Genomic DNA, 27,570 nt, shown 5'->3' with positions numbered 1-27,570 from the left:
TCTATCCAGAATAGAAATATAAAAATCTTTCTGTGCCTCCATATCTATCTCCCCCTTGCACTTTCTCTGGGCCAGACGAAGGAATCGGTGGGGCAGTTTTGTTGTTACTTTAAACGAAATATTACTGCACTTCTGCTTGATTTAAAAACAAATTCCACATTTGCTCATATAAAGAGAGCTGTTGTGTTTCTCCATTATGCCTTTTAATCAGATTAAACATCAAAATCACCATATATATATATATACCAGGTATAAACGTCAATATAAACCAGGTATATATCTTGGTCTCTGACAGCATATTTTGCTGGGCGAGATATAGGGTAACTACTTTCTCAGGAGAAAGACCTTCCTATAATACTGAATCCACATGCAGCACAGCAGCAAGACTTCAGACTGCAAAACACATTTTCCCCTAACTGAGGTGAAAAATATCCTAAAAATGAACTTGATAGGACTTTTGCGGATCCTAAACAGACCATGTTTTACTATCCCTCTTCACATCAAACACCTCTAATACAATACATTAATTGTCATGCATTGAAATATCACAAGACACGTGGTGCTATTTCTTACCCTACAATAAATTTACTATGTATTTTTTAAAACCAGACACAAACTGAGTACTTGCGCCCACCCTTGTTCCAATCTCCTTCTTCAATAAGTCAAGCTATTTCTGTACTAGCATATCTCCCAAAGTAGCAAGCTAAATGATTATACAAAACACACTAATACTGTTCAAGAAAGACAACTAAATGAATAAAAATATAAGTTAACTGTCATGCCTATATATACCTAAAACACTGTGAAATTGAAGCGGTATGAATTAATCACACAGATAACCTAAAACCAGACTGGGAAAATGCCATTCAACTTAAATAACCTTTTCAGTAACACCTCAGAACTCAGTTGCAGAAGACAGACATCCTTAACAGAGCTTTTTCAGTCAAGTAAAATTTGCAGATCCCTGCAGATTCCTTGCATTTTCCTGCAGAGGTCCTAACTACTCTAGAAAGGCAGGAATCCTAAGACACCACAATGGTTGAATTTTCCTTAATCATCTTGCATAGATGCCTTGGGTTTTCAGATCTTTTTCTGAAAAATACAGCATGAATTTATGGAACTATTCAAAAAATAACCTTTGTCTTCCTGTAGCATCCTGCCTCACTTTCGACTTCACTTAATGACTCTGTTACACAAATTTCTGTGAAGACAATGCCCTCAGCAGTCCCCATCTTTTTGTAGTTATTCAGTAAGAAGAAACAGTAGCTAGTTTAAGATGAGTGACAAATATGAAGGAAGTTGAACTGCCTGCACTGTGTTACCCCTAGCCAATCTTTTAGAAACAGAATTTGGTAGCTATCTTGACTACTGTGATCGGGAACAGCTGAACTATTGGGTCAAACTATTCAAGTTACACCTTATTTAGTTGTTGGTCGATCATAGAATCAAAGGACAGATCACCTTTCCAAAAGTCTAATTAAATCTCACTGGATGTGTCTCTCCCAATTCCTACACTCAGACAAGCAAAATTGAGAAATATATTTACATGTGCACATCTCTAATTAGGTACCCTCCAGCAAGCAGAAAGTGAGATCAAAATCTTTATAGGTAACACACTAAAGATTGTTCTAATTAGAAAAATCTGTAAGTGGTTTACCTTGTCATCACCAGGACAACGGTACAAGTTCTGGAAAGTGCTGATGATGTTATTGCTGAATCTTGGAGCAAATACATCCTTTTCTTGTCCAAACTGATGCCGGGACTGTCTCACAATGGAGTCAATGACATACAGACCAGGCACCTTGTATTCTGGTTTGCACTATAAAGAATGATAATGTAAAATAAATAGATGTGAAAAATAACAGAATCCATTAATGGCAGAGTGAACACGAACAATCCTCTCTAATTTTTAAATGGGTCTAATAATTACTAAAATGTTCTCTACTTAATAAATTGTCCTGGAAAATGAAACTCTCAAAAATATTTAATCTTTAATGTTCAAATTACCACATTGATATGCAGATATGTGTAAAATCAATTTCCTACCACTAAAAAATTTAACTTTTTAAAATCTAGCTATTAAAAAGTTGAACACACAAACCACACACCCTTTTTAAATATAACTCAACAGACCAGTGAGTTAAGTGTCACGAAAGGAAGAATGTCATGCACATTATTTCAACTGAAGTTTCAGTAACCTCATGACATTAATTCTGAAGAAAGAAAATACTGGAGCTGTAAAGAATCAACAGTAAAATAATTGAGATGGCACTGACATCACTCTGGACAGGTCTACATCAGATTTGAATGGAAGATTCAGTCTTCTTGAGCTTTAACTTGAAGTGACTGCTTTCAAAAAAAATAATGCTATTATCTTCCAAACATACGATTTAAGTCCTTACGTATCAAATTGGCTTTCATCTGTTCATCTTTCATACTAATTAGGTAAGAAGTTATTATTTAATGTTACTAGTAAATTCCATGTTTCACTAAATTGTTCATGAAATACTGAAAAAACCCTCATCAAGACCATCAAAGAGAATCATCTAATCCACAGTGATCATTAACAAGGTAATCAATAAGAACATACATTTGCCTTCTCTAACCACCAATGAATAGTGCAGAACTCCCTCACTGAGTAGTACTGGACACTGAAGGCAAATGTGTAAAGATAACTCATACTCTTAGTAGCTCATGGAATGGTCACAAAAAACTAGTCCCATTCCTGACAAAGTGCCATTCTTTCATTCAGAGGATAAAACTTCCCTCAAACCTTTGAATACTGAATCGCCAATCAGAGCCACCACAACTAAAAAGCAGTATTTGGAACTCAGACAATTCTGAACTAATTTCAGAACGTGAAACTGCGAAGCGCTCCTGATCAGAGATGGATAAGATGTATACCTGCTCTCCCCCTTATGTGTTCACCTGTAGCATTAAACAGGGATCAGAGGATATTGATCCCTTTTCTCAGAGGTGGAAGAAGTCAGAGGCAATGCCCCAAAAGACAAGTGCTTGCCAAAAAAGCAGCAGTGTTGGTATACTACTAGTCTTTACTATTGCCTTGAAACATACATACGACACCTTTTCCACATAGGACTGATGCACTAGTACCTAAGTAATTCACTCATGAATGGTTCTGAGACAGTTAAAAACACCAGGCTGAAGCAGAAACCTGTTTACACTGTCCAGCCGCTGCCCAAGGGCACTGCAGAATTAACTGGGAACCAAGAAATAAAAGTTAATGAGGAAGACAGGTTATTGACACACAGTAATCTAGACTGCTTTATAAAAAGGATAACAGAAAGAAAATTGCATCCAACATTGCAGCACTAACAACCTAACTTCTCTAGCTTGTTTGTCAAAACAAAAAGGCAATTTGATCATAATTTACACCTTTTTACAAAAAGAGAACAAATTCAGTACTAAAATGACCAACTGAACAACCAGGTACAACGCAGACAAGCAGGGAAGGTTCACAAATTGGAATCCATGCATTTCCAACTGGAAGCAAAATGCAGTTTTACCCAAGAATAATTAACTGTTGCAAGAAAAGAAAGTGCTATAAAATTCTCTGTTATTCAGAATCTTTACATTAATACTACCATCTTCCCAAAAAGTAATTCTAGTCTAGTCATATAAATATTTTTTATTTTAATTTACTAGCAGGAACCACTGACTGAAAGGTTACATCTTCTGCTACAAAAATAATAATAATGGCCCATCTTCGCGAACGAAGATTTGGGGAAAGGTCTTTTTACCTTTCCAGCCTGCGCAATGGATTTTTTAGGTGAGACACAGCATGCGCTGAACTGAGCCCACCCTTTAATCCTAAGGTTCATCTGCCGGGGCCAAGCGAGCTTGGACAATGGCAGTGAGGTCCTCAGGACGTAGGTTTGTTTAGAGTGTCCTTCTCATAGATGGATGGCCACACAGGGCTAATGACCTCCATCAGGCCAGGAGACCGGGGAATCGAACCTGTGGTCGCAGCAGTGAAAGTCCTGCACGCTAACCGCTACAAAAAAGGATAAGGGTAAATGGTCATCTTCCCTTCAGCTTTAAAATCAATGGAAAAACGTGGCAGAAAATCAAAAGCATCTGTCACCAGCCAAACCACTGTCAATTGTTTTCCTGATAGCTGTTCACAGGGGCTACACTGACAGACTCTTTTAACATTAAAGGAATACATAGAGTAGTCTTAAAACAGTACTCACAGTGATTCAGATCAAAGAATAAAGTAAGAACAAAGTATTTGCCTTTCTGCATCATGGGTTAGGATCAGCTGCTGATCACTAGCAGAACCTGAATGTGACTAAAACCAGAAATAAACTAGTATGTGCTAGAAATATTAATCCATATGTATACCTAAAACTCAATTGTGTCCAATACTTTCTAATCCAAAATGAGGAAATTTTCTTTGTTAACACAAAACAGCCATGACTGACTCACCTTTTGAATGAATTTCTCAACACTCTGTACAACATGCTTGTAGAACTGAAAAATAAAACAGTACTTCAACAGAGGAGAAAATCTGAAGATGCATTACTTGTTATTTGAAGATGCAATTACTTGTTCAAGAATATTGATATCTTGATGGCAAAATCAGAAGAGGAAACTTTGGATTATTAAACAGCAATCCAATACCTACAGCTGAGTATGCAGTCTTCCTTGGAACAACACATAAAAGAGTTAATATCACTTTTTCTTGCCTTCTGAAGGTTTTTTACACTGGATTTTTTGAATGATATGCCCTTATTTAGTGAGAATTAGAAGAATAATATAATTGTTCCTTCAAAAACATATGGTTATTTCACTGTAAATGACTGAAGATGTTAGCTTAATGTTACTAAACATATAATTTCTCTGCATTTCATTTATTTTCCAAATGCTCGCTTTAATAACTTAAAAACAGGACTGTAGGAGGACCTTATAACATATACTGAGTACTTTTTCTTTAAAGTTGGTTTGTGATTTGTGCAGGTTTTTTTAAAATCTCACATATAATCACAATGGCTCTAGATCATCTCAATAACCACTCTCCACAATTAAACATTGTTATTGAAATGGTAAGAGTGGAAGCAGGATTTCCACGGTAAAACATTTTGGTATAATTTAAATGCTTAATTAATAGAACCATCTACTATCATTTACTACCTCTTTATGTTCAGTACAAATTTTTAGCATTTTCATTATACTGCAACACACAGGCTTTAACTTACATAGACATATTTAAAAGAAATCCGTGAATTTCACTCTTCTGACATCAAACTGCTCTCTCCCAATTACACAAAACACCAATATGGATTTCATTATCTGAAAATTTATCTCCTTTCTCAGCAAAGGAATGTAGATAGGAAGAGCAGAAGTTCAGTCTTTTTTCTTTTATATTAACCTCTTTTCACTTCTCCAGCTTTCACTGAGTTTCCATTTGTTTCAATGCTTAACACTAGTGGCACGTTTCTTTCCTTCATCATTTTTCAGTGACATTTTCTGCTGCTCCATTGCTGTTTGGCAACTACCTTTTGTGGTAGGAATAATCTTTAATGAGTGTACTAATGCTAAAATTTAAAAACTATTTGTACCCAAGCAACAAAAAACCTGAAATCTATGAACAATATCCATGACACGGTTATGCTAGGAATTTAGAAAAAATGAACAGCTGTATCGATCCAAAGGCATGCATATATTACAGGAGGGTGGGGAGAGGAGAGGCAAGTGTGAATTGTAGTTTTCTATTCATTCATCTGTTCCCAGGCATGTCAGTGTTTCCTTTTTAAACTGAGGAAAAAGTCCTTATCTTTCAGATCTGATAAAGAGTCGAGTTGGTATAATTCTTTCTCACATATGACAACCAGCAAATGAAAGTCACACCACAAATTAAGCCTTCCGCTGCACTCCTGAAAATCCCCTCGCTATCATATTTGATCATAACTTGGAAATTGTACACACAACAAGGCTGGAGGGAAAATTTCGAAGGAAATTCTTTACACTATTCAAAAGAAATTATTTGGACATATATGAGAAACATAAAAGAGGTCAAAAGATTTCTTACCTTTATAGCCTTGATTGCTGCCTTGGTGATCTGTGTCATTTTAGCTTTAGAAATGGGTGGTTTATAATCATTTAGCGAGTACAACTGCCAACAAAGAAAAGAAAAAGAGTTACCATAAATACATTCTGAAGTTGTAAGCAGTATAATAATGCATTATTTTTCCACAAGAAAATATAATTTTTAAATTTAATTGGATTTTATTTATTACGCAAGAAAAGACATTTCCATTTACGAAAGAATAAAAAAGCTCAATACAATAAAATATAAGATCCAAAAAGCCTAAAAGAGAGGAGGTTTTTCTTTGCAATGGTTCCTATAAATACCTAGCTTTACTAGCATTAAATACTACAGACATTGCAGGGTGAAGTTACAACACACAAACAGGGTAGCTTTCTAGGGACAAGACATTAATATACTTGAGTACCTTTATGGAAGCATAATAGAAGTTTAACTTAGTATATTCATCATCATATACCTGCTGAATCAAATCTTTTTATTTTCCATTAGGAAAAAAAATCAAGCCCAGTAAGAATGAGAATGTAACAATTTTGCCACTTCAAACAAATTGAAAAAAGTATAGACTTAAAAGTAATGTATCAGAAATATTACAAACGCTTAAGCAAAAATCAAGCTGGGTTCTCAATTTTAAACACAGCTTTGTGACTTCATTAATATCTAACCACCAAAATGACCACAGCGCACAGGTAGTGGAGTTCTGAAACACTGTTCTCCCTGGACTACTAACTCTGTTTTTACTAGTACATACATCTCCTAGCATAAGCAATCCAGAATGACAGGTATTCATCAGAAATTTGCTACACAGTGAAAACTTTACATGAACTAAATTCATAGCTATGACTAACAGGTGGTAATTGGAAACAACTCCTTCCTGCACACTGAATCCAGACTCCCTCATCCAAGGCTATTTACTTGCTTTGAAAACCTCCGATTATTCACAATATATGATTTTGAACAAAATGCCCCTCTTTTCTCCTTCAGCCCTAGGTGTTAGCAGAGAAAGGACTGGCTAGTATTTGCTACTTTCATACATAAAAAGATCAGACACAAAACGCCAAAATAGACTTAAAGATATTCTTGACTTATATTGTATTTTTGTTTACAACACACATTTAGAAGCATGTTCAGAAGTTGGTTAGAACATTTAGAAGTTCAAAAATAGAGTCCTGATAACAGGAATGACCATCCATAGAGAATTTTTTCATTTTCTTCCTAAAAACAGGAAGAATTAGAGTTCTTCCATAAAACACTCATTGAAACAAAAACAGAGCCAAAAGATCCTTCTCCTCTCCTGCTACACAGCCTGAAAGTGCAATATATTGAACCAGATTAATATCCACACAGGTAGTCACAATATCTTTAATCTCCTAGTATTTGCTCAATTTGTGGCAAACTGCTACATCAGAAAATGTAGTTCAGAATCTTTTACACTGAATAAAGTAAAATGTAACAGTAAACAGGATCACACAGAGGAAAGGATTAGACAATCTTAAATATAGGTCGCACTCCCCCAGTTGCCTATAATAATTTATCACTCTGAAGATAACAAGTAGATATTCTTCCATCATATTTGAATTTCCAAGAGACAAGGATTTCTTCTCTCTGCAAACACGAGATGCTTTCCTTTTCTGTCAAAACCAGTTTTAACTAAAACCTCCTATAGCTGTCAAAAGACAAACTGAAGAAAAAATTGGTTTGTCCAAGCATGTGTCTGTCTTCTCAGATTGAAAGGATTTCCATTAAAACTGTGAAATTATAACCCGTTCACAGCTAGACATCCACTTTTAAAACAACTGTTACTACTTTTCACTAATGCTAATTGCTGTTGCAAAATTTTCTGATTTACTTATGTGCTGCTTATACAACAAAAAGCAATATACTTCTAGAATGCAGACATGTAAATGCCCTTCATCACCACAGGGGAAAGGGAAAAAAAGAGGCAGAAAATCAAGAGTCTCCAATCAGCTTCTTCTCTGTTTTATACTCATAACTCACTGTTCAGCTTCCAGTTACTCACAGGTGACTACCAGACTGTGGGTCACTCATCCTGGTTACTGTTTGGCCGAATGATGTGCAACTACAGAAACATTTTGCTTACATTCTGTCTCTTAGCAGAATCAGTTTGGGTATTCCGTCAGCACTCTTAAAGCCCAAAACACTAGTTAGTAAAAGCAATTCACAGATATGTGAACGAACATGAAATGAGTCTGGATTCCAGAAGCCACCCTGCCTATCTGAAAACAGTCCCAGAAGAGATCGGCACAGCAGTTCCTTCACCTATGACATACACAGCTATCAGGAGGCAGAACCACTAACTCACACAGATGTGCTGGGACCACACTTTGGACACTGAGCCATTAACTGCAACTCTTCAGATGCTGACATCCAGCCAGCTCCACATCCACCAACAGCCCATCCATCAAACCCATTTTCTCTACTGCTAGGTTGACTAGAGAGCAAAACTTGGTTGCCTCTCTAGTAATGAAAACTTCAATTTTTCAACTAGCGTAGATCATTTTTTTAAGACACTGGGCATTTGAAAAATAAGGACTTAAAGATATATATATTATTTTTAAAACCTATGCTTATATCCTAGCTCATTTTTCCTGTATGCCCTTTTATACAGATGTTTAGCTAAAACAGTTTGTCTCATTATTTCCTGATTTTAGTTTTGTAAGGTTTTCATGCTCATTGGCAGAAGACAACCACTTGCCCTCACAAGAAGAAGCCTTTAAACAAACCAGGAAAAAAAGGCAACGTGGTTAAAAAGTAAAGTCAGGGAAACTATCTGAAGTAAAGTGATACATTTGAGAAAATCAGTAGTAGTATTCAAAGGGGATGGGGAGAAGTTATTTCTGGCTGGTAAAGTACATGTAAAAGACAATGCAATTAAGTTTGAGAAACAAACAGCACTTTTCAGAATAGAGAAGGAATAGCAGATCCATTAAAGTGCTTCTCCAGGACAATCAGCACATACAGAAGGATTCATAAGTGATAAAGCCCTACAGAAAAAGAACCCTCCCCTTCTCTTTTTAGATCTACACAAAGGAAAAACCTTGGAGTCTTCCCACACCAGAATTCTCCTCAAGTGTGTTTACAAGAAGGTAAACAACAAGCTCACAACGTAAAAAATAATGAAGTACTAGAACAGAACTCAAGAACAAAGGACTTAGTAGCTGTGATTCATGAATTTTCATTTAAAACAGTCTCAATCTTGTAGCTCTAAGAGACAGGAAAAGCAACATGGATTTCTGACGAGGGTTCAAGGTGAAAATTAGGAAACAATGGATCAGTTCGGTTAAATGTTTGTACCAGAAAAAAATTGTATAAATTACTCAAAATAAAAAAGTTAGTGAGTACACAGATAATTCCATGCAGCTGTTGTAAGGAAAAGCCACATCTCAGTATACTGTCCTTCTCTGAAAGACTCAGTGAGCATACTGAGAAATCACTGACATAAGATCACCTGGACTACCAAAACACATTTACCAAAGATCTCTCACAGAAGGCTCCAAAGAAACTAAGCTGTCCTAAACAGGCCCTTGCACGACCCAACCAATTACTCCTTAAATACAGCCAGCAAACAATTTAAATAAAGCCATTTAATGTGTAGTAAAGGGAATTCACAACAGATCCCCACTTGAGCCTGTGCTGTCATCTATATTCTGATTAAGACAAAGTCAGACTATCAAAAGCTGCAGAGGAACATTGGTGACGCTACTGAGTAATAAAAAGGCAGACAAATTAAGCACCAATCAGTGCACATGAAGTAGTGGATGCTGGCTTTGAAGCTGGCTATTGCCATTCAGAACAGGGATCTGCTGATACATGAGGCATTCTGTTGAACGTAATCAACTCAAGAGTAATCCAGAAAACTCTCAGTAGTAAATGCAGCAAACGGACTTTTAGAATCAATTATTTAGGTGACTGTACTAACCTGCAGGGCACTCTCAGCCTCTCAGTACTTCCGGAATTTCTGGCCTCACCCTCTAATCTCCAAAGCTGGCATGAAATCATTAGGGATAATCAAAATTATGGAAGAGCTTTAAAGTGAAGAACAAAGATGGTTTGGACTCTTCAGCCTGCAAACAGGATTACTAAGGAGATGGCACATGTCATTACAATCTGAGTCGTGAAGATTAACTGGGAAGGATGGGACTGGAGGAGCACACCACATGAGATGAGTAGGGAGCGAGCAAGAGACAGGCTGGTGGATGTGGCTTCAGACTGTCCAGTGTGGTTGTCCTTAGCCTGGAAGGGCAGCTCTGGTGTGCCTCAGAGGGAACTGACTCACCCCTGAACTGTTATCACCAACTCACTAACTCTGTACCCTGATACCATAATGAAACACACCCACTCTTTTAAATAACTGTATAAAACACAGTCAGCTATCTGTATGTTCATGTAAAATGTAGCTCTCCATTTAAAAGACCTTATTCAAATGAAGTTTAAGCCTTATCACATCAGGCAGCTGTATTTTTTCCACAGTAGAAATACAGTTCATTTTAGAGGGTCAAAAATGAAACACTGTAATCTTTAACTGGTAGATAAAACCAGGAAAAATTTCAGAGGTTTTGAAGCATGCTAGTCCCATTTACAATGCAAGCTGGAAGAACAAAGCAAGGGAGCAGACATAGAAACCCTTATGCAAACTTAAAAAAACCTGTGCTTTAGAGCTGAGTTACCATAGGATTCTGTGATTATAAAGAAAATCTGCCATTCACTAGCTATTTACCTACTTTCTGGATAAACATCAACTCACATGAAACACCTGCTCAAAAAGACAAAAACTGATCAGTAGTTCTTTAAATGTCTGATTATTATCGAAAGGTATTTGACCGCCAACTAAACCTGTTTTTTCCAGTTATCTTCCTAAGTTCCCTGTTGGAAGGATTTGCACAGTGGCAATAGTTTGCATCATTTCTTTTGTGAAAAACCAGAAAGTACAGAAATTTCCTGTTGAAATCTGAGGCACTGCTGTGTAAAGCAGTACCGTTTGTGGAGGCTCTTCTTAAAAGGTACACTAAGAATTTCTCTCCAAACACTGCACAGCTATCACCAGTTGATGATATACATATTTTGATTACATATCAAAATTTAATTTTAAAACCACCTTATACACTGATGGACCAATTTATTTTTCCTATTCATTTAGTAACTGATTTTGCACCAGAAAAAAGAATACGTTAATCTAAATAAAATCAAAATTTACCTCCCATCTATCCTAGTATCTAAGGGGCAGAAACAGTCTCCTGATATTTGCCTGGAAAAGAGTACTGATGCAGAGAGAGCTGTGTATTCACCGAAGAGTCATTCTGACACAAGAGCTCTCCTGAGCAGTCACCACAACACAAATAAAACATTTGGGAGAATGCTACAGGAAGACTGAGTGACTTGGAATAAACTGAAAAGTTAAATCCTAATTAAGAAAAACCCCAAAACTGTAAATATCCATTAAAAAAAAAATCAAAGCTTTGTTTTGTACTGTCCATTCTTGAATTATGGCACATTACTCTGAAAAGTAAAGGCGAGACATTATCACACAAGGATAAGAAAGGAACAAAGACTAAACTTCTAGAGAATGGGGGTGTGCGGAGGGCAGCGGGCAATGAGGCAAGTGTAACACAATCAGTGGCAAGTCACCAGGAGCGTGACTGTAATGGTAAGGGAAACCATTTTCAAACTTTTAGCTCAGGTTTTCAAAGAACAAGTGTTAAATAATTAAATTAGAAGGAGTATTAATGCATGATGCCCGTGTGACCTTTTGGGAATAGTTTTATTTTCCTCTGTGAGAAAAAGCATAGCCAAAGTAAAGAGAATATTTTCAAGTTACTGTAAAAAGTGCCAGTGTTTTTTTCAAGTCAGCACACTTAATAGTAGCATACATTTGATTTCAATGCCAATGAACAGTTTATTCTAGAAATCTGTGGGCAAGACTCTATACTGCCTATCTCAAATATTCTAGATAACTGAACATGCTCAACTCCAAACATATTGCCAATGATATGGGAAACTACAAAATACAAATTTAACGTTAATCTTTCAACCCGCTCATACCTAAAGAAAACACAGATCAAATTTACAGTGAATTTGTGTGTGGGGAAATTGTTTCACTACTTTCCTGTATGAGGATTCCATCCAGTCATGTGCTACATACACTGGCATTTTGATAATTAGGTGTGGGACAATCAGTAAACCTTTGATAGAAGTGCGTACATTTGATTAAATGCTGAATATAAATCACAGGAAAACCTTAAAGGGAAGGCCAGAATCTGAATGGCACTTCAGGGACAAAATGAATCCACAAAGATACAGTTACTACAAATCCTAATCTGTCTCAATCAAAGCAACTCCCAGAGTCATGATCTTGCAAAGTAAGAATCAGATGCTGGCCAAATGTCCAAGTAAAGCACGTAACAGCTTAATACCATACAGCATTAAAAGTCTTAAACGTGATCAAAGTAGTAGTGTTAACAATTGATTCTTAGACTGTCTCTAAACCTGTTTTGTTACTGTCTGAATTGTAAAAATAAATGTTGCAATAAGTTTGTATGCTAACTCAACTGTACAGAAATGTAACAGCAAGACACAGAGGGTCAAACTTGTATCAGATCTCCAATACTCCCCACATCTCTTTAGTAGGGTGTATAACACCTACTCAATCCACCTTGAAGTCACACCTAAAAAGGTGAAGTCCCCCATTCAACTGTACTTCACTCTTCCATCTCAGCCCCGTGCCACAGCAAAAAAAGTCCATAGCATGACTTACTGACACAGGAAAGTGAAAAATACAGTGTAGGAGCTTATATTGTTAACCAAGTCTATTGCTTAACAGAAATGTAGTGTTGGAAAATTCTCAGTGGAGGACCTGAGACACAGAGGCTCAGGTATGCTTGCTGATCCTGACTCATGGCCATTACCTGGGAATGGTGGAAGACCCTCTCACTATATAGATACTAAATACCTCACATTACTCTTCCATATCTTCCAAAATGTCCTAAAATTGCATATATAGCCCCCTTTTTATTTACATCCAAAGCCTCACCAAAGTCTTGCTTGGTTCTTCTCAAACTTCACCCAGCCCTAGTCAGCTTGGCTATTTCAAGTGTAAGGAACAGCAGAAGTCTGACAACAGAGATTTGGCAACTGTTCCAAGCTCCCTGTCTAGTCATGTCTCTGAGCTGAGACACAGCAGTCACTCCTACTTGGACCACATCAAAAAGGGATGGTTACTATCAGGACCACTTTTTTTCTGTTCCTTTCTACCTTCTCGTAATAATTTACGTTCACCTTTTCATTTTTTTAATTCTTGTTTGTTTGGTTGTTGTTTTTGGAGGAGTACTATTTCCAAACTTTGGGGAAAAAAATATGGGCTTGCTCAAAGATTTAATAAGCTATAAAAATCATACACTGGGATTGGGGGAAAATGCAAAGATCAGGTAGATGCTATATGTAACACAGTGACTTTCTGACCCGTATTTTTTTTCAATTCTGTTAAGAAAAGTGGTCTTCAAGAGAGGGCTTACTGACAGTCAAGGAATTTATCAGCATATTTCAAATTTTCATCATTCAGTAATGCAAACCATAGTTTTATCATTACAACAGTAATTCAAAAAGTACCTAAAGTTAAATCCATTGTAAATACCTGCAAAAAGCAAACTCTATTGCAAATAGCTGTAATGTACAAGGCAGTACACTACATGATGCTAAGCTACAGTCTAAAGCTTCTCAAGTGAAGAGCAGGCACCATGCACATGAACTTACATCCTCTGAGGATGGTCAGCTGCTTACAAAGCAAGTTATGTCACATCGCCATGGAAAGCAATGGCTCACTACACTTCCACAAAGCACAGCACTTAAGATCTTTCAGCATTCTCATTCAACAGGCAAAAGAGCCAGACAGCTGTTCCCCTACCAAAATTCTTAATAAAAATATAACAAAATAGTAACTTTATTAAAATACATCTTCATAAGTAATATGTCTTTTTTCATACCTCTGTCAAATCTTATAACCACAAGAGAAGAAAGGCTAGGAAATAATTTTTCATACAATTTTGCCACTAGAAGGCTTGAAAGCTATGAAAAACTCCAGTCTCATGTGATCCAAAGGAACAGATACTCACATACACAAATATCTGTAACACTGAAACAGCAGCTAAGGGAATAAACACCTTGATACTGATACTCCAGGACTCAGTCAATCTCTTAAGTATGAGATTTTGACCAGCATCGGGAATATTAGTTACACATCTCTCTATTGAAATATTTTTAAAGCTTTCTCTGTATGCTATCAGGACACAAAACTAAAAAGACATCAAATAATGACATCACATTAACGAGACATATATAATAGCAAGTATCTACAATCTCAGTGCAAAAACTACAAAATAAATACTTAGCAGTCAAGTCAAATACATATTAGCTTAACAAATTAGGTTAATTTCTTTCATATTTCAACGGTATTAAAATAAATCAAATCCAATTGTATATACAGAAATAATCACTGAATCGCTTACCAAATATTAATATCACCACACTGCAAAGAACAAGGAAAGAGTATTGTCAGTTATTGCTTTAAAAAAGGACACTATCAACAAATTTCTATTATGTTACATTTTACACACTCTCCTGAAATTTCATCTCTAGGAAAATTTATTTAAATTACATACTCCCATCTCTCAGTGAGTAGGATTTTTTCTTGATGCTGACTAGGACTTACTTGTGAGAACTGTTATTTAAACCCAGTCAGCATCTTGTTGCTCTTTGTGTTGCACAAAAGTGTTAAAATATACATGCACGTAGGATGACCAAGAATGGCAGATGCTCCATTCAGCATATTTCAATTTGGAGGGGAAAAAAAAAAGAAACGTTTTCTTCCAGTAACCAACCAAGACAATATAAGTTGCCAAAATTCAACATTAAAAAAGCGTAGAATGAGAAGGTTACAACTCAACAGCAACTACCTTAATACAACTGTTCTCAACCACTTAAAGGGCATGACGTGGTTTTAATGAACAAATATAAAATAACAGTCAATATGTCTGATACCCAAGTCCATGTGTTCCTTTTAACTGTTGTATTTCATTGATTCATAAAAAAAAATTGAAAAGCAACCAAGAACACTCACATGAAAAGCTCAGCTCCTGCATGTCAGTTGCATTTTACACCAATGTTTATGTTTAAAAAGGAGATCTAAATATTCATCTCAACTAATGTATTAGCAACTCAGTGAAATAATATGCAAAGGTAATACAGCAGTCTCTTCAGTCCATCAGACTTCAGCCCACAGAGAAGTCAGGTGTTACCACCACTGCCTTTGCACAGTCCTTCTCCTACCTCTTTTGAGAAAACAAAACTATGACTTTCAAATTTACTGAACCTGAACAATTTGAGATGAAACAACAAAATTCCATCTTGGTTTTCATTTATTTGAGCCAACAGCCTATTTACAATTTTCTTTAAACCCTCATAATTACTACTCTCAAAGACAGCTTCTAAGTTCTGTTGGTACAGTATGTTTTGTACAAATAGACTATGAACGTAAAATTGGAATTTAAAGAAATTCCCTAGATTCAACTCCAGTGTCCTGAAACAACTGTGAAACATGCTTACTTCAGATAGTCTCTAGAACATACTCCATTTGCTCCTGGCCATTTATAAGCCATAAAATAAAACTCCCCTTTTACTCTTCATAGTAACTCAAGATGTGTTTACAGCTTGGGAACAAAAAGCTTAGAAAAACCTTAGAGAAACCTAAATGGATCAAATGAAATAGCTAGGTAAGAGTGAGCGCTTTACTGATGCCCAAGCTTCAAAGAACAGAAAGACAGATCAGAAGATCCAGATAAAAGAGTATTAGACACAAAACCAAGGAATATAACAGGGATATTTCACTTTACGCCATTTTCTCATCTTTCCTGCCATATGGCTTATTTCCATCATTAACATTTTATCATTATTTTATAGCTAATTCTAGATCACCAAAGAGGAAAATGGATCAGCTTCTGACACAATGTCAGTCTTTACAGATTTCCATGTGTGAGCTTGGGGGCTGCCCACACTGGAGAAAGACCCTTTGTCCTTATTGCAACTAGTTTGGGAAAGTGTGGCAAAACACAGAGTTAAAAGCCTTAGAGAAGTCTAACTACAATCACATCTCTACAATTCTGAGACATGAAATATAGGAACATTTTGAAAATCAGACTCACACATTTTCTCTGCCAACTGTTTGTAGAACTCATGACAAAAGCGATTTTTGTCATGTTGATTTAAAAACATTTTTCCCCTGGGTATGGTTTACAACATCCTGCATTCACAATGAAACTTTATGATTTAAAATTTTAAAAAAACAATTAAAAAAAATAAATCACAGTTTATACTGGATGGGATTTTTCCAAGCCATCTATTTGTTATATAAATGTTCTTTCTTTCCAGTTAAGTACTCCACTCTTCTGAAAATTAAAGTGGTTATTACTGAATTATTACCGAATATCTGATAACCAAGTCATGAAGATCAACATGTTATCTGAAGCTATTCCTTTTCACATGAACCAGTTTTGTTTTGTTAATATGTACAGGAGATTCGGTATTCTGAAAGACTTCAGTCTGATCAGGTCTTTCCACTGGCTTACAACAATCTGGTTAATACATTCTAAGCTCTTCGGACTTATCCTCTGGAAAAGCCAAAAACATTTCAATGTACAATTATTTCTCTTTTTAAAACTGCAATCACATCAATATCAAAATATTAGAATTGTATTTTTATCTATCATACTAATTTCTAAATTATACACTGAGAGCCCCATAAAGTCATGCCATGGTGCCAAAATTTTTAAACCAATAGTTTTCTAGTGAGTGAAATATATAGTACTTTGCACTTTAAAGAAGAAACAGCTATGGAATAACAGGGGTGGAAAGCAAAAAATGCACATAATTAATTCTACTTTAGCTTTTAAAAGTAACTAATAAGTACCAAAACCAGAGGAAAAAAAATAAGGAAACTCTTACCACTCAACTCCAAATTCATATTTGGAAACGTTGAACCCTAAACCAAACCATGCAAGATGGTAGATCTGTTTTACTGCTCAGCCACCATCAACCCAAATCACCGTTCCTGGATATCAGATCTGCCACTCCACTTTGGGGCACATCTTCTTTTGTGCCTTCACTTCAAATGGGAACACTCTACCAGCCCTCAAAACGATCAACAGCAAACACAGTAACAAAGGTCATAAGCCTTACCTTCCACATACGTAGTTTATTATATTAAAACGTATTATATTTCTGAATGTCAAAGCGTCAGAAAAATACCCATCAGCTACCTGCTCATACAACCACAAAGACAGAAGAAAAGAACTCCCACAACCTCATGCAATCAAAAACTATATCTAGTAAAACCACCTAAGTTATGCAGGCAAACTCTTGGAAAAAAAAAAAAGTGGAAAGAAAATGATAAATTGTATATCCATAGTAGTCATTTTTGTACAAATGGTAGCTCAGTTGCCAAAAGCCTAACAGCACAAACAGCAGGCTATTACAAGAAATATGCTTTATCAAATACTTTCGTTCTGAATGTTGTGGGTTTTTTCCTGTAAGAAAGACATTTGGATTACTAGACTCCACTTTTACAACTGCCATAGGAAAGCAAACTGTTGATCATAGAATCATAGAATGGTTTAGGTTGGAAGGGATTTAAAGACCATCTAGTTCCAACCCTGCTGCCATGGGCAGGGACACGTTCCACTAGATCAGGTTGCTCAGAGCCTCATCCAATCTGGCCTGCAACACCTCAGGGGATGGGGCATAACTCAAATGACAGCAAACTCAAATAAGACTTGTTAAGATAATTTCAAGTACACTGTCAAAGATTGTAGCCCCAGGCATGATCTTAGTAAGCAGCTGAAAATGAAAGGATCTGAAGTTATGAGAGTTCAGAAGTGCATTTGTTTTAAACTGCAAAACAGTTCACTGCTGTCTAAATGAGTAGCAAGTAGGGTCAATGCTTATAACTATCCAGTTACAACACAAGAGACTCAGCAGAATCTGGAGATCTACACAACCTCTCCAGGCTCATAGGGATCTAATCCTGACCACAGTTTAAGAAACTCGAAGTGTCTGTATCTAAGACAGAAAACTAATCAATGTCTGCCCCATACTACTTTACTAAAGGAATGAGGTTCTTGAGCAAGATATGCACCAAAAACAATAAAAACAAGCCCTAACATTCTGGGCCTTTAACACAGCCTTGTGTGATCATGTCTTTACAAGGCCTGAAGTCAAGATCCTGTGGCTGGTGAAAGTCTGAGATCAGATAAATCTTTGAAAATGAGATATTAAAACTGTAAATATTTATTCAGTATACATGGAGACACATTTAATCAGGTCAACATCAATTTAATATTTACTGTATCTTGAAGAGAAAAGGGCTTTCTCTCCCTACACCCTAAAAAAAAAAAGGAAAAAAAGTGTTGCAAGCCAGCAAAGTTCAACTCTTGCTGGAAAACAAGAGAGTGAAATATGTTTCACTGATACTTCTCTTAATGTTCCTGACAGCAAACAGGAAGCTAACAAATTCTTACATATTTTGTTGTATCTTAGGGGAATTCACATAAAGATTCACTGTTTTTTTCTGAAAAGCACTACATGATCATATGGCAAAATAAAAGGGAAGACATTTTTCCCATTCACTTCAGAGGTTAAGAATGAAAAACAGAAACAGCTTTTCAGTTGTATGAATGTCCATGTACAGATCTAAGGATCACTGAGTTAACTCACAAGTATAAGTAAACCAAAAGCTTATATCCCAATTTGCTACAATAAAATTTACAAATATCAGATCATAAATGTGATACCAGATAAACAAAAAAGAAGAAAGCTTTACACTTATCATAGTTGCCGAGTCCTTCAAACAGCAGAGGATATGAAAGATCATCACACTTTCTTTACGAGCAGTAAAACATAGTGGCAGAGAAGAGGAACAGAGGTTTTCTCATTGTCTCAGCAGCTAGGAGGAAAAAAGCTCTGCAGATGTTTCAGGTGCTTCAGCCAACATGAAACATGCAGCAGAATCAAAGGGAGTAGCTTACATGTCTCTTCACCATTCCTCATACTTAACTGCTAGTATCTACTTGCACTAACCAAAGCTCTGGCTCCTCATTGCAAAAAGCATCCAAGCATCCCTTTTTTTCTACCTTCCCCAGCTATTCAGCATCAATCTCTATTTAGTATTTTCATGAGGCATACCATTTAGGTTTTTTTAGCTTCAAATGGCATTCTTTCATGAAAAAGCCACCTCATTGACTTGCAATATGCCATTTAAATAAAGTAGTCTAAAACAGAATATTTGGTTTAGCCCTCTGTTACTTTTATGCACCTGCACTTCAATGCTCAGTATTTAAAACGTAGGTCATTTCTAAGGGTCACATTTCTGAAATTGTAGTCCACTGAACTGTTCCTCACTGACATTTAAAACATATCTTCTAAAGAAATGTCATAAGGGTGACCAACATATCATGAAATGCAAATAGAGTATACAGACAACAGCATTACTGGTAAACGGTCAAGTGTCTGCTATATCCTTACCAGTGACAATTCCAGAACAACAAGTGAACCCAAAAGTAGTAATGTTTATGTACTGTTTATCATCCTACAGGACTCTCAAGACCATTATGCACACCAAAAGCTCAGGGACTCCACTTTCTGATGAACTACGCCAGGACAACCACTTTCATATGAAAAGATCAGCACCCAACTCTACAGACAAGAGAAATTAAACTTTTAATACAAAATATGCTCAAATGAACATGGCATTTCTGAAAAGGAATCAGAAGACCCATGACCTTCTTGTTCCTGAGCCTCGAGGCAGCAGCTTTTTTCTTATTCTTTTTTTTAAATATACGATTGCCCTTGTCTCAATTGCCTTTCAATTCTCATAATACACTATGCCTGACAAATACAAAAACAGCTCAAAGCTGTAGCATTGGAGGCTAACAACTACTGTGCATTGGATTCAACAATGTAAATTCCAAAACCAGGTATGCTATCAAACTGCCCTGAGTAGGTTTTACCATTCTAACCTTCTAAATGGCTGTAGACCAAAGTTGCAAGTGCCAGTCTCAGCAATTCAAAGTGAAAGTAATTTTCAGTGATTTGACCGAAGTGTGCATAGCTTATACATGGGACGTTTTTGCTTTGTTTTTAATAAAGAGAATGCAAAAAAAAAAAAAAAAGTATCGCATCATGGACAGCAAGACTTAATGAAGCTCTTATATGAAGAGATGTGTGCCTGTATGTGATTAAAGATATTGATAAGCTTGCAACTATTAGAAATACTATGTTTAATTGAACTAGATCAGTGAATTACTATTGCAGTTTTTAAAGAAGTATCTAAGTTGAATTTGCCCTTTAAATCTTAAATAAATGTCCTTTCAAGATTCCTATTATTTCATGCTTACAGGTACAATTAATATGGCTAAACAAAGTAAAACTTCAAATATCCAGTCTGTGTGGTACTTTAAAATGAAGTTGCGATCTCCATTTCCCCTAAAATAAATTACAGACCTATGACTATTTACATGCCTGTAAAACTATATACTATTATTCTACATATCTGTATAGAAAGAAATTTAAAAATAATTAAATGTGTTTCAGAATTAAAGCATTTCAAACTTGTCTGAACACAATCTTCACATTATAAAGTGAAAAATAATTTGGAAATACAAAGTTTGCCACTGCAAAAAAGACAAGTATTGCAAGGAAACTCTGGGGAGTGTAGCACCCAAAACCAACTTCGAGTACAGTACTTGAAATCTTTGTGACAATGGCTAGATTTGAAGCTGACAACAAGACCTGTAACACTGAACTGACTATGTAACAAATACTGAGTGTTAATTATACATCTGCAATTAAATCATTATCATCGGAGGGCTGGAACTATGAGGATACGTATTTGCCTCTATTCCATTTCAATTTCTTTTTATAGAGCATACAAAGAATTTGAAACATTTCAGTAATTTTCTTCTGTCAATAACCTGTTCTTGACTCTGATTTTGTGCTTTTCGGAAAAAACTCAGGGCCTGAACTGCAACCCAGAGGAAAAGGATTCTACAATCATTAGCCTTCATGATGCCAGCTGTAGCAAATGATAAACTGTGAGGCATAAAACACTGCCAATTACCTCAACAGTATACTAAGTCAGTTGTATATTATCCTAATTTTCATTTGCCAAGCAGTTATAATCAAAAGCAAAATGTCAACCATTACAGGAAAACAACACTGAGCATGTTTTATTTAGGAGTATGATTATTTCTCAGCTTTAAATATACCTTTTCCAAGACTTTAAATGTTAGAGTTAATTTGTATGTACTATTAGGTACAGCACTGACAATGCCACGTATCATCACTAGACGTTGAACAGCTTTCCGCAATAGCCAGCATTATTTCCAGTAGTCAGTGTTCAAATAAATGTGAACTATTTCCTCCTAATCAAATTAATGACAAGTCTACATATCACTTCAATCCTGACTGCTATACAGGATAGCTATAAAACAAGACACTACTCAGCTCACACACAAGTCTGGAGTAAGCTATACTACCTAGATGGACAGCTGCCTTCATTTTAGCTTCATTACAGAATACAAACACAACTCCTTCCTTTAAAAAAAACCCAAACAAACAAATCAAGCCCAGAAATACCCAACCTACAGACTTAAGTGTTTAAATGTATTGGAATGTTTTTTCTAAAGCGTCACCTTGTTTTCACCAGTAAGTTACGTAAACTGCTATAAAATTATTAACCAAATGCAAACTGCATAAGAGAAAGTATGGTAAAAGTTTTGATATGATTTAGACTACCCTATCTGCTAGGAAATTTAATGTATATCTATTTTAAGACAAAAAACTCTAGAACAGCAGTCAGACATGATTTCTGGAGCATAACATGACCTTAAAACATAATATAAACAAAGTAAAGGATTTTTACAAGTGAAGTGCAAATATTTTCTAAGTTAATCAAAACTATTTGGGTACAGCAATCTACTGACTCATACATTTCAGCTACTTTAAATATTTAGTAACCATTTTAGTTCTAAAATGCAAAATACGTATAGGTAAGTTTGACCAGAGACAATGATGGAAAGTTAAATTAAAGTCATGTTCTGCACTGGGTATAGAAGTGTTAGAGTGGCTAGCAATGACACTTGGGATTCCCTAAACATAGCAAGTCTTGTACCATTTACTTCCAGGATCAGGGGTTTAGTCATGGAATCTTTAAAAACTTCCAATCAGTGTAGCCCAGCATCCAAACACAGAGATACAGGTTAAACTATAGATGCTGTCTATTAATACTATAAGAGTATTATAAAAGAGATAAGTTGGTTAAAATGTCCGTCTGATATTCTGCATTTTCTTTTCCAACAACCCAAAGGCTACTGTTTTTCAAGCATTAGGAAATGTAAAGCATATTGTAAAGTTCTCCTCTTCAGTTCAGTTGTCACTTTAAGTTTCAGGCTTAATTATTTTTACAGTTCTTATACCTGAGTGCTCAGCAAGCCAGTCGTAAGTTGTTTTTCAATATGAAAGTAAAGACTTCTGCTCATACTAGTAAGTATATGAGGAAAACAGTCTAAATACCTTATGTTCTTCTGTTCTTGTGGCCAAATTCTTCCTTTTCCCACATACACTAATCAAATAATAAAATTGGAAAAATAAAGTTTATTTTTCTTCTAGTGGCCACAATGTGTTTTCTTCTACTTAAGAATTCAAACTGCATGAAGTGCAACACCTAGAACTGCACATCAGTTAGGGCTGCAAAACTGCTCCTGAGTTATTGGAGAGTACCTGCTTATTTTAAAACCTATCTTATTGTGGCTTGTAGAAACAACGCGTTCTATCACAGGTCAAATAGAACCATATTACTTAAAATCATTAAAATCATACTACATCCTCACAGGGGTGGGTGAGAGAGCAACTCGGAGCTCCAGTATGTGAACGGTCTGTAGAAGTATATTGTAATCAGAGATGATACTTTCTAAGGTCAATTTTAGTAAAAATCTACTTTGTGATACGGATGACTCTGTAAGAAGAAAAATACGTATTCATTTTCCTTGCTTTTACATTAACTTCAAAATATAAACACTACAAACTGACAATGAAAGGAACAAAGAGTTGCCACAAGAACCATCTTGTAATAAAATAAACATTAACTTTCAGCACAAAAGAGAAACCAGGTGCCGTATCAATACCTCAGCCTGTAAGCATGTGTTCTTGAGTGCCCGCTTTCTGCACAGTACTTCGGTGCAGAATTTGAGCTCTGTGCAGCACGTAGGGAATGTCTGCTTCCATCTCGACCACTGCGAATATACTACGCTCAAACACGGAGACAAGCCTTCAAGGCCTTTGTATTCCCATCCCCAGATTTAAAACACAGTTCCACGAGGTGTTAAAAATGCGCGCTGGCCGGGTGCGGGCACACATGTAAGCAGCGAGGAGGAGGAGGGTGGCAGGAGAGGAGAGGAGAGGGAAGGCGGGGAAGGGCACGGTCCCCCTGCCTGGCGGTCCTGGAGCCCCCCACGGCGCCCCGCGCAGCCTCCTCTGGCCGCTGCGTGAAGTTGGCCGGGCATCACCCGCCCCACTGCAGGCCAGGCGCAGGAAAGAGGCCTCCGCCTCCCGCGCCCTCCTCTCTCCTCAGTCCGCCGCCAGATCCATTCTTCCCCGCCAGCCGCCCCCAGCCTCACGGCGGAAGGAGCTGGGTGGAAGGGGGAGCGTCTCCATTACCCTCTCCACCCGCCCGCTTCCCAGGCACGGCGACAAGGGCCCTTTCCCGCCCGACGCGGGAGGGAGCCCCGGGCCGGCCTGCGGGAGCGCTCCCGCACCCCCGGGCCCCCCCGGCTCCCGCACCCTCCCCGCGGGGAGGAGGGGGCAGGGAAGGCGCCGGGCCCTGGGGCCCCGCCCGCTCCCCGGCCCCGAGGAGGGAGAAAGGGCTACACACCTCGCTGTTAAAGGCTTTCACGGCCTCCATGTCGCGGCGGAGGCGGGGGCCTGGCGGCTTCTCTCCGCGGATGGCGGCCGGGCCGGGCCGGGCGGGGGCAAGTCTCGGTCGGTGCGTGCGTGCGCTCCTCGCTCAGGGGCCGCCGGGCCTCCTCTCCATGGCGGCTGGCGCAGGGGGCGGGCGCGGGGAGACGGGGGGCCCCGCTCGTTTCCGTCTCCTCCTCGCCCCGCTTCCCGCCCGGCGGCGCCGGCGCTCCCCTCCCTCCCTCCCGTCCTCCCTCCCTGGCGCGCTGTGCTCCGGGCGGCCGCGCCGGCAGGAGATGGGCGAACAACGCGCAGCGGCTGCGGCGCGGGCGCCAATATGGCGGACACGCGGGGGCTCCTCGCAGCGCAGCGCCCGGAGCGGCGCAGAGCGGCCACAGCGCCCCCTGCCGGGCGGCACCCGCACACCGCCCGCGCCACGGGCGCTGCCGGGATGGCGGCACGTCCGCTCCGCCCGATCCCCTCCTCCTCCTCTTGCGCTTCCCTGCTCCTCCTCCTCCGAGAGCGGGCGAGAAGGGAAGGGTTACGGGAGTGCGGTGTTAAACGCCTCTCTGTGTCGTCACCGGAGGCAAGTCCAGGAGGCCTCGGGACGCCGTTTTCGCGTTTCCGGATCCCCGGACGGTTCGCCTTACCCTCCTCCCATCAAGGCCCACCGGGGAAACCGGGAACGGCACGCAGGCTTGAAGAAAAGCAACGGGAGAGAGAATCAGCGAGACGTACGAGGACAAATAACCCCCGAAAATTAAATAAGCCCATTAATAATCAATATTATTTATCAAAAGGAAAGAAGAAAACCCACAAAATCGTAATGCAAATCGATCACGAGACCCAGTGCACTTAATACATGAATATTATGGCTTAACAATCCAACACCAAAAGGTCTCCAAGTTCATCCCTAGGCATTAAGGCATTTCTGTTTGACAACCCAGGGTGTGTTCCCAGGTTAAGTTGTGGACAGGGTGCAGTTCCATGAACAGCAGTGCCACCCATACCTGCACCACCATGCCAGTCCAGCAGAGCGCCTGCCTCCCCCTGAAGAACAAACACATTGCTCAGCTCAGAAATCCCAGCAGCAACAGCTCTATCAAACAGGAGGACTTTCTTCCAGGGCATACGTTTTTGTTCCCTCAAACACAAAGCCGCCACATGACTCACCTTCATAAGGGAGAGCCTGAAGGAGCTCAGAGCCACTGAGGATGAAACCTTAGGTTTGTCTTTAGCTGCTGTTTCCCCTTGCTCGATTATGTTCTTTCAACTCTACTGACACAGCAGACATATGACAGCATGAATTAGGCTCCCGTTTGAATTGTGTTTCATTATTTTCCAGTGACAACCCTAAGCCAGGCTCTGGATAGACTGTGCCTTCCTGCTATCACAAGTACCCCTCAGACCAGAGCCACAAGGGCTCTTCATGGACAGTGAAGATCCCACTTCAGGCCTGAGCCACAGCCTTACAAACTGAAGTGAGTTTTACTCAACAAACAAGATAAGTTATAAATTAAGATAAGCCCAGCATCTGAGGCAGACCTGGAATCCTACAGCTCCATTCTTATACAAACGCAAGAGATATTATTAAGTCTTTTTATGAACGGAATTGGAAGTTCCTCCACCCTTACCCCCCAACCGGCTTACTTAGGGAAAAAGCCTATCTCTAACAACCACTGCTGTTGCAGTCTCAAGCCACCAAGAGGGCCAGGAGGCAAGAGCAAATGCCGTTATGAGAGAATGAGAGGACAGGGTCTATTCACATTGAAAAGAAAGATGGCCATGAGGTAGGGAAGGCACCCACTAGCAGCCAATACCTGCAAAACAAAATAACTGAATAAGGCTCATTAACATTTTTGATCATTTGTAAGCAATTGACTAAAGCTCTTTGCAGACTTCCTACATAGCAGGAGGTCGAGAGGCACTGGTCTTCACTTAAAGCAGGAGAGGTTCTGACCTCTCAACTGAAGGAAAGCCTTTTCCATTGTGAAGATGGCCAAGCAGTGAAGTAGGTCTTCCAGAGAAGCTGTGCAGTCTCTATCTCTTTCCAAGGTCCCATGGGATAAAGACCTTAGCAAGCTACTCAGAGCTCACAACTGAACTTGCTTTGAGCCAGAGGTTGGACCAGAGAGCTCCCCAGGTCCCTTCCAATCTGAGTAGCACTGATACTGTATGAACTGCATAGTTCAGTGCAACCGTCTGGCAAACCCTTTTCACAGATGATTTCAGAGAAGCACACTATGCTTACCAGAAGGGACAAAGCCTCTGTTCCTCTTGTTCCTCTTTTGCTCTTTTTTTTCTTCTTTCTGTGGGAATTAAGAATAAATAAAATATGAAGAGATGATTCTGTTCAAATTATTGTGAAGGCTTTACATGATACTAATTGTATTACAAGAGTAACTGCTAAAACTATTTACTTTGTACTCCTTTGTAAAACTTACTGAAATACTGAAGTTTCAAACAATCCTCCAGCATCTGGTAGCTTTCCTTTTACATGAAATTGAAGCAAGCTTATTTTCCTTATTAAAATGGATGGAATACCATGCTGCAGAAACTTTCCAGAAAAAGTTTTGAAATTGGCTTCAAAGTGATCACAAAACTACCACACAATTGCTTTTCCAGAATATTTTTTCCAGAAGCATAAAAGTTATTCCAATAAAGGAGAAACCAGAGAAGGAGGGGTAGGGTATACACTTAGAGGTACACGCACAAAGCCTTGACCTCAAAAGCAGAGTCTGAATTTGAAACTAAGTGATTTCCCTCCCCCCGTATTCAACCTGCTTGCTGTAGGTCTGTAACAGACATTTAAACAAACATTTTTACCACATAAAGAGTTTAGATAGCAAAACCTTTTAACACCCCTATTTAATTCCAGCAGTAGAAAGGAGAATGGGAGTACAGTACTTCTCTGATCTCATAAGGAGACAGCTGTCATCCAAGAATGAGAAACAGGTTACAGAATGGATACTATAATACATCTCTGATTGTACTTACATGTTCTAAGTTAAGCAAGCATACAAATGAAGTCATATGAAAACAGTACTAGTGCAGAAACACTGGCTTATTCTGGGGCAAGGCCACCTTGCCCCACAAGGCTTCTAGTTCAGTGACTTGCACTATCACTGCTAACATACCAAAGCCAGGAGATTTCTCATTGTGCTGCACAGCAGAGTAAGTGTCAACTTGCTGTGCAGCACAAGCTTTCTGCAGTTCCAGTACTAGGCACTACTGCTGAAACTCTTACCAGAAGCTTTAGTTTTGCGAACAAAGATCCGACTTGCTTTCCAACACATCAGTGTGGAATTTGCAATGATGGGGCACACTTCCTGTGTGTATGCAAACACCTAGCTTTGCAATCAGAGAGAAAAGCAGGACTGAATAGGTCTTTAATCTGCTGTTTAGTGCATTTTTTCCCCATAAGAGAAGGTAAAATAGGTATGCCTGCCTTTTTCGTACTTCTGACAAGTCCAAATATAGACTCAATAGAT

The 27,570-nt window shown here is 38.4% G+C and overlaps 1 protein-coding gene across 3 annotated transcripts in view; it reads right to left on the bottom strand.

Annotated features, from left to right (window-relative positions):
- Nucleotides 1-24,308, bottom strand: part of SCAF8 (SR-related CTD associated factor 8) — an 83,828-nt gene extending 59,520 nt beyond the window's left edge. For 2 of the 3 annotated variants that reach the window (XM_027688727.1, XM_027688742.1), the window contains exons 1-4: nucleotides 24,057-24,307; nucleotides 6,053-6,136; nucleotides 4,450-4,494; nucleotides 1,658-1,819 (exon numbers count right to left, since the gene is read on the bottom strand). In XM_027688727.1, coding sequence (XP_027544528.1) covers nucleotides 1,658-1,819; nucleotides 4,450-4,494; nucleotides 6,053-6,136; nucleotides 24,057-24,086 — 321 coding nt within the window. In that variant the 5' untranslated portion in view covers nucleotides 24,087-24,307. Of the gene's footprint in view, nucleotides 1-1,657; nucleotides 1,820-4,449; nucleotides 4,495-6,052; nucleotides 6,137-24,056 lie in introns of all 3 variants that reach the window. The other variant, XM_027688736.1, reaches the window with a different exon arrangement.
- Nucleotides 24,309-27,570: the final 3,262 nt, after the last annotated feature.

Source organism: Neopelma chrysocephalum, unplaced genomic scaffold, assembly GCF_003984885.1.
Source record: "Neopelma chrysocephalum unplaced genomic scaffold, ASM398488v2 Primary Assembly neopelma1_23, whole genome shotgun sequence".
In the NCBI taxonomy this organism is placed as follows: Eukaryota; Metazoa; Chordata; class Aves; order Passeriformes; family Pipridae; genus Neopelma; species Neopelma chrysocephalum.
This window is presented reverse-complemented; position numbering and strand designations above follow the sequence as displayed.